The following is an 8049-nucleotide window of genomic DNA, read 5'->3' as shown; positions in this document are numbered from 1 at the left end:
AAACGTTAGAAAGGAAAGCTAATTTTTGTTCTTTCTGTTGTCTCTTCCCTCTTGGTGCTGAAGCAATCTCTGTGTTCACCTGGGCATGATGCATCAGTGTGATGAACTGATCGTTTGGTATCAAGTCATGATCCAGGGTGAGAGACACGCAAGGGTGTTGAGGACAGTGCAGTGTCTGTAGAGAGAGCTGACTGTAGATTTCATACAGACAGTGACATATATAAAGCCACTTCTTAGTTTTCAGCAAAAGCCATTGTTTTCAGCCCTTGACTGAAGTAATACCATTCCTTGTGATTGTAACATGTCCATCCCAAGAGTCCAGTCCAAAAGCAGGCAGCAGGAGATCCTGGCAAAGCCACCTGTGGCAGCTGTGATGCCATTTCACTCTTCAGAGTGAAAAAAGTGGCCCTGTTAATGCAGGGGATAGATACGTCTGAACTGAGTGTTGAAAGATGCAGAGAAATTTTTGCAGGGATAGAAAAAACATTTTGTGTTATTAGACAAAGCAACGTGTCTGGAAACCCTCATCTCCAAACCAGACAAGCTGTTTCTGCCAGGTATGGCTGCTTTTCAGGGGCTAAAACTCTCATTTCTGTGCCAGGCAACATAGAAGTGGTGTCAGGCTGAAATGGCTTGAAGATTTGGACTAATAGTTCAGGGAGACGGGCGACCCAACTGGAGAGAGGTGATAGAGTCCAAATTGAGTGGTAAGTCCTCTTCCCCTTACCTTGTGTAGTTTGTTATGTGGTTCTCTTAGTTTTTCTACACCTGTTTGTGCTGCAGGTATCACCACTGCATTAGCCAGTCATTGGGTACTGTCTGATGCATCTGCAATCAGGCATAGACTGGAAAAAATTTTCCTTGCCCCAATTATTAACTCAAGTAGCAGAAAATGCCTCTCTGTGAAGAGAATTCATATGGAAAATGTGCGTTTTCAGGCTCTCTGCACAGATTCCAAAATTTTAATGTGACTATGTTTCTATTTTCACTACCTTTTAAGTACTTCATTGTTTCTTCTCTCTAGGCACCTATGAATTGCCTACCCCTTTTCCTACCTGGATTTCATCAATATTTTTGTCATTTTTTAGCTGTTAAGCAGGAGACAGTACCACTCAGGGACAAATGGTCTAGGGTCTACCAGCATTGTCTGCTGCTTTCACCAAGAGATGCTGCCTCCAGGAGATTGGTGGTATTGGGAAGCAACAGCTACAGAGCAGTGATCCTTCGTTCCATCCACACGTTTGATGCTCTGTTAGCCAGTTTTGGAAGAGAAAGGCATCAGGTTTGGAAGGTCCATCTGTAATTGTGCTGGATCTCAGGCTGAGGGGCGGCTCAACAGCTAAAGGTTTTGCTGGTCTTCCATGTAATCCAGGCAGACATATATTTGTTTTGATACTGCATGCTATCATTTCCAAACCCAGTCAGCAGTGTGTGTTTGTTAGGCTATGCAGATGATGGTATGAAAAGAATTCCGGGTAAATAATTCATTTTGTGAGTCTTTCCTGTTTGGTTTTATTGCAGCTTCTTATGTGCTTGAAGTATTAACAAAATGCTTTCCTTTCTTGGACTGGGGCTGTACTGAGAGAAGAGATCTCACTGAGAATTTAAGATATCTGAAGCTTTCTTTTCTTTCTACAAAATTGTTGGAAAGGAAAGGGATCCAATGCTGGCATGATGTTTCAGAAGGTGACATTTGTTATAACTCATCGCAAATGTTACTCACCATCTACAAAACATTCAATTAAACTGAAGAGCAGTGAAAAATATCCAGTTCTACTTTAGCAGCTGCACTTGTCACCAGAATCCCTCAGGTTTTTTGGAGCCAACAGATTCCCGCCGGAGACCTCCACACAGTGGCTACTGTCCTCTGCCACCAGTCCCACTGGTTGGTGTTCCCTGCTCCTGTGAGCCGGATTGTCACACAAGGACAAAATTTCCCTTCCCATTTGGGCTTATCCTTACTGTCCCAAAGATCTCTTTGGTCCTCACTTGTTATCAGGCCTGTTCTGCATCCTTTTGTGTTGTGTCAGAATTTCAGTGGGAATTGGCTGGACCCTGCAGGGATAACATTTTCAAAAACAAAATTTGAAAAATGACCCGTGATCTTTAGTGCTTTTGAAAATCACAGTAGTTGGTTATACATGTTGAGACTTCAAGCTCATAAGTCACTTGAGATTGTTCCTCAGTTCTAAAAGCTTTAGTGGCATAATGTTTCCGTACAAAATAAGCCAATATATTTATGATGGTTTCTATTCAGATTATAAGTCCTTTTGCCTCTAACGCCTTTGTGTGTGTCTTCAAGTTGAAGCATATGTGCAGAGAGCTGTAACCCTGGAAATGTAACAAACAAAAACTTTTCTCGCACTTGTAGGAAACCAGGATACTAAGAGAGCACATTTTTTGAGATGCCAAACGCGTTACAGATCTCTGGCTCCCCAGGAAATTCACAGATGTAACTTTGCTGTGTGCTACAACCACCCACTATTTTGCAGTGTCAGCTAGGCTGGAGCTCAGATCCACCCACTCCCACCGCACCGGGCCCATTACACTGGAGCTGAAGGCAAAATGCAAATTGGCTCTGCTGAACATGGTTGCCTTATGGCATGCAGTGGGATGGTAAAAACAGAACCCATGGCGTCTCTCCCGGTTCGGCACCGGAACCACAAGATTCTCCTTCTCATTATCTCTTTATCAAAATCTCCTCTTTCCCCTGGATAGGGCACTAAAATGGAACAAAACTCTGGCTAATTTGCTGCAGGAAACCACTGAGCTTTGAGCAAGGAGATGGAATAAGTCATCCAATTAGTTACAGCTGCTGGTGTCCCCTGGTCCTGATTTGGTGTGGTTTATCGATGCCAAACAGAGGTAGATAAGCATAGGTCCTTTTTTCCTTCCATGTGAATACCTGCCCAGCCCATGTTTCCTAAGACTTCAGTCACCTGCTAGGCTCTTTGAGCTGTGGGAAGGACCAGTAATTCATTCAGTTTGCTACACTTGTTCCAGGGCAGGATTTACTTCTCATTTTCCTAGACTATAAACAATGTCCCTGCCTCTGGAGAGCAAGGGTGGTGGCTTTCTACATCAGCCTGTCTTTAGGTCCTATTTATAAATGAGGAGAGTGAGAAAATATGTTTAAAAACATGCAAGCTTTAAAAATAAAACTGTGACCTAGTCAAAGAGTAAACATTAGGGAAAAATAAAAACCTATTTTAAGAGATGGAAGCAGAGAAGCAGCAGCAAAAAGAATAAAACCAAATCTTATTACTGTAAATAGGAGGGTGTAAATCAGCAGCTCCCATCACTGACAGTTCAGAGATGCTGAGGACCTGGCTTAGCAGTGAAAAAGGAGGGAAGTGAAAAAAACATTGAGCAGGAAATAAAGCAAAGATGAGAAATCCACCTATTTGCACATGCGATAGATTATCCATAAACAACAAGATCATGTTTCCGACCAGATAAAAGAAATCAATGGCATAGTGTTTAAACCAGATTTTAAAATGTACTGAGTGTCTGTCATTCTGCATACATCTTCTGAGCAGTAGTGTAACGTTTATTTTTTCAGGTAGCCTTTTAATGTGGGGTTGCTTAGGGTGTGTTACAGTCACTGTGTTGAGAATAAAACTGCTTAAAAAGGGATCAGAAGCTTTTACCATGATGGACCTTTGGAAATTTGTCCCCCGTGAAGAACAGATAGGGGTTGCTCATCTGTTTTGTCACTTATGCATGCTGCTTCTTCCCCTATAGGTTGCCCGGTCACTATGAACAATGGCCCAGCTATACTACAAGAAGGTAAACTATTCACCATACAGAGATCGGATCCCATTACAGATCGTGCGAGCAGAGGCAGAGCTCTCAGTGGAAGAGAAGGCCTACCTCAGCGCTGTTGAGAAGGGGGACTATGCCAGTGTGAAACATGCCTTGCAAGAGGCAGAGATCTACTACAACATCAACATTAACTGTATGGATCCTCTTGGTCGCAGTGCCCTTTTAATAGCCATAGAGAATGAAAATCTGGAGATCATGGAGTTGCTTTTGAGTCACAGTGTATACGTGGGAGATGCCCTGCTGTATGCAATACGGAAAGAGGTGGTGGGAGCTGTGGAGCTGCTGCTGAATTACAGGAAGCCGAGTGGTGAAAAACAGGTTAGTTGAGTGTTCCAGTTCAGTTTTAAGCTATTATCCTGTGTTAGGAAAGTGGTACTGCACAGAGAGGTGCTGTGCAGGAGTCATAAAACAAAGTCCTTAATGTAGGTCCATTGCTTTAAATGTCCAGAGTAGACGTGGGCAGTCTTGTTTGGATGATAACTTTCCAGTCTGAGCAAACTTGTTCTGCCTGACTTAAATGCTCAGCATTTTCAATTTCACTCAGTGTTCTTTTCAGTCTTACAGTATTTGTGAACATGCTGATTTATAGGTTGATTTATAGACGCGCACTTTGTAAAGGAATTTGGGGCTGTCTGAAGTTATATTACAATCTATAAATATGAACTATTGCCATGCTGTTGTATCGATATTAAGTGGAATTGCTTTTCATAAGTAAATCCTGAAAACACACAAGCTTATAAATAACTGTAAGCAAGCAAACAGTCTGCTAGGTTTCAGTACTTAGCCACAGTACAGACATATCATCTTGGTCTCCATCTCCAGAGAGCTCTAGTTCAGAAATGCTGAGGTAGTACATAACGTTACAGCATGAGCTAAGCTGCTATATATCTGAGCAGTGAACAACTATGACTTGTAGCTAAGGATCCTTCCTCCTTAGCTACAAAGCCATCAGTAAATTACATAAGGATCTTTGTGAAAAACCACAAAGTCTGAATCCTGTCACTTCAAGCGTCACATATCACACTCTCCCTAACTTTGCTTTTTTTTCCTGTTTTGCTTCTTTTCATTTGCAAGTACTACTGCCAATAACTAGAATAGTTTATATACATTACTGACCACTGACAATTTTTGCGTGTTCACTGCTTAGAAAGTAACATTCAAAACTCGGATAATCCTTATATATCAAGCCTCGTTTTAAGTCTACTTGAACATATCCCTCTGTGTGTGAAAGAAGAGAATAATAATACCAGTCAATCATGGAAGAAAATATTTTCAATGGCTAGGCCCCTTAGTACATAGTTTTTCAATAGTAATTTTATGTAGCCAAAGCAAAAATAAGGATCAACCCTGACAACATTCAAGAGTGCTCAGCTTAATATTTAGAAATGGCAGCATTCTGTAGCAATGTGATTCTAATGTGTGGTTTAAGCACTAGAGAGATGAAGAATCTCTTCTATCAGACCTAAAAATTGAAATGTTAGTACTAGGTTTTAGTCTGACAAAATGTAAGTAGCAAAATACAGACCATACATGGAGAATGAGCCATGTTTTTCTTGGTCTTCTAGAAAGTTTGACCATCCTATAGGCCTACAGGACAGAAAGTAGAATAGAAGAAAAGTTTTTTTCAGTAGCATGAGGAACTGCCAGTAATTATTGCAGGTTAATGACAAGTTTTGCCTGAAATGTCATGCAAAGCAGGTGATGAGATTCATGTGGATTTCTGTAAGATCTCTTGAATACCAAAACTTGTGTCCACTCAAATTCACAGCCTTGCTGGCTTAACTGGACAGAGACAGAGGTCCATGAAATAAGGTTGATTTATTGCAGCTGAAATTCAGCTCCAACATCTCTAGTTCTGTGATACATTTCATAGTAGGTCTGTTTCATTTTTCTTTATCTCTGCCAGTGTGCAGCTATCCTTCTGTAGCTAGGTTTGTATCTGCTGCGAAGTTTACAACTTGAAGGAGAACATGTGTGTGGGAGAAGAGATGCAGTGCCAGTTTCAGCTTTATTTACAAGGTTTGTTACAAGACCAGATTTCATCAGTACGATTTAGACTAATACTGGCTTGATGCAAGATCCTATGTACAAACTAGGATTAACTTCCCTGGCTGTGGTTCAGGCTCTTCTGTAGACTGCAGGAAGTGTTTGCTGGTAGAGGGCTGCAGGACTGGACTTCCATTTCAGCAGTTTCACTGATTGTTCAGGCAGTGATGGTAATTAACATTTAGTTCATGTATAGTGATGTAACATTAAATGGAAAGAAGTGCTTAGTTAAGCAAAGTTGGGACAAAGTTGGTTAGCTTGTCAAATCACAAAACTTAATAAGTTCCTGATACTAATTCCACAGCAGTATCGATATACGTTCAGTAATTATCTTTGCTGGACCCTTTCTGAGAAAGTCCTGTGGGAATCCCATACCTAATTGCTTTCAAAAAAGCACCTGATAAATCAGATTAGCACAGCTGTGTCCTAATCAGCTACTTATTTGTTCTAAAACATACAGAAAACCTGCTTTTTTGGTTGAGTAGTAACAAAAATTCACACTTCATGGAACTGTTTCTGTCTGGCTGAGAAATTTGTAAGATAGTGTCACAGCACTTCTTATATATAAGGTTTAGTATAATTTATTCATTAAATGTACACAAGATTCAGTTTGCCTGAACAAACCTGTATGAAGGCAGCTCCCTGACTCACATGTAGCAGCCTGTTTCCCATTAGGGGCTGTCTGTTTGTCTTGCTGCACTCCAGGCAAAGGTGCAGAAGAGGCATCTTCTAATTGCTCTCTCTTAAATGTTCAATACATCGCCTTCATTCATGTGTTGGTTCCCATTTTCCTGCCGTCTGCCTCTGGGAGGTTATTATTTGAGTCTATACCAAAGTCTTGTTTCTCTAACTGCCAGGCATGACGAGCTGTTCCTATTTGTGTCTGTTCACGTCAGCTCAGTTAATTGTTGTCTTTGCATCTCAAAAGCAGCTGAGTAGCATCATTCAGCATAATCCATTTTATGGGCATGTATCTTTGCTCATTCCCACCACCTTATCATCATAGCACAGTCCTGACCAAAAATGTTACAGGTTGCATTATGCCAGCCTCTTGTGGGGTTACAGTGACTGTATCTAGTTAGCAAAAGATACACCCAAAACAAGGTAGAAAACCATGGCCCCTTACAGGCTTGACCTGCAAAGCAGTTTCGCTCACCAGCTACAGAGCCTCTAAAAGGTGATGTGTCCTGAGCTCTCCCTACCTGTCTCTTGAGAGCTGCCCGAGGGGAAGAGCTCTGCTTTTCCCCTGTATGATGACCTTTCCAGGGAGCAGAAGTAAAAAAACTTTCGAATATAAGTGACCTTTGTTGTGTTCCTTATGTAAGAGAATCAGGATCTCATTCACGATGTAAGGGACAGGGAGAAATGGATGAAGAGATTGGGCGGCAGAGACGCTTGTGTCCTGTTATTAAGTGAACGCAGGCAGTCATTATTCTGCAAACCTTTGCTAGACTGCTGTTTAAGCGCCATTTACTGAAAATACCATGACAATGGCAGGGGTAAGTCATAGCCAGTAACTATAACAACACACTTCTCCCGCACTGCAGCCGTGTGTGTAAGGGGTGTCTCGGGAGAGGAAGAAATTACTCTGTTTACATGTGGAGCGTATGAGAGCCAGCAGCATGAACACCTCTCTCTAAAGGCTGCTACAAAGCACGCGATAGATGAGTATGCTGAACAGTGATATGTCCAAGCAGATTTATTTCCTTTTAGGTTTACCTCCAAGCAAGGTTCACGGGCTATTTTAAGAACTTAACATTTCTCCTGAAATCTGTTCTGCCCGGTCCTGACAACTTACAGCCATGGTTTTGTGTACTGCTCCGTGAGTGTCTTGATAAACCTGGGGAGAAGACTTCACCAATTACAGCCAGAATAACTCTATGGCTAATAAAGTTACAGCTGTTTTGAAAGATACTGTCACCTATGGCAGAATTTGGGTTCACTGAGAGAGTCATCATGGTGCAAGCATCTTACTTTTGCTACCATGGGAAGACCATAGAGATGTGCTGGTGCGCTTCACTCCCAGCAAAGCGTAAAGCCCAGGCTTTAAAGGACCCAATCTCTTCTTCAGATCAGAGCTAACCTCTCCTCAAATATGCCACACCACACTCTGAGGTGCACTCTCACTTTTTTTTCACTGTCAGTGTGCAAGTGTGGTCCAGAGTGCGATGGAAGATG

At 41.8% G+C, this 8049-nt stretch overlaps 1 protein-coding gene across 1 annotated transcript in view; it reads left to right on the top strand.

The window, feature by feature from the left end:
- Positions 1-3765: 3765 nt before the first annotated feature.
- The window catches only part of TRPC5 (transient receptor potential cation channel subfamily C member 5), a 69260-nt gene continuing 64976 nt past the window's right edge, over positions 3766-8049 (top strand). Inside the window, exon 1 of the mRNA XM_075513299.1 lies at positions 3766-4143. Coding sequence (XP_075369414.1) covers positions 3766-4143 — 378 coding nt within the window. The remainder of the gene's footprint in view (positions 4144-8049) is intronic.

The sequence above is a fragment of the Mycteria americana genome, chromosome 10 (assembly GCF_035582795.1).
Source record: "Mycteria americana isolate JAX WOST 10 ecotype Jacksonville Zoo and Gardens chromosome 10, USCA_MyAme_1.0, whole genome shotgun sequence".
Taxonomy (NCBI): Eukaryota; Metazoa; Chordata; class Aves; order Ciconiiformes; family Ciconiidae; genus Mycteria; species Mycteria americana.
This window is presented reverse-complemented; position numbering and strand designations above follow the sequence as displayed.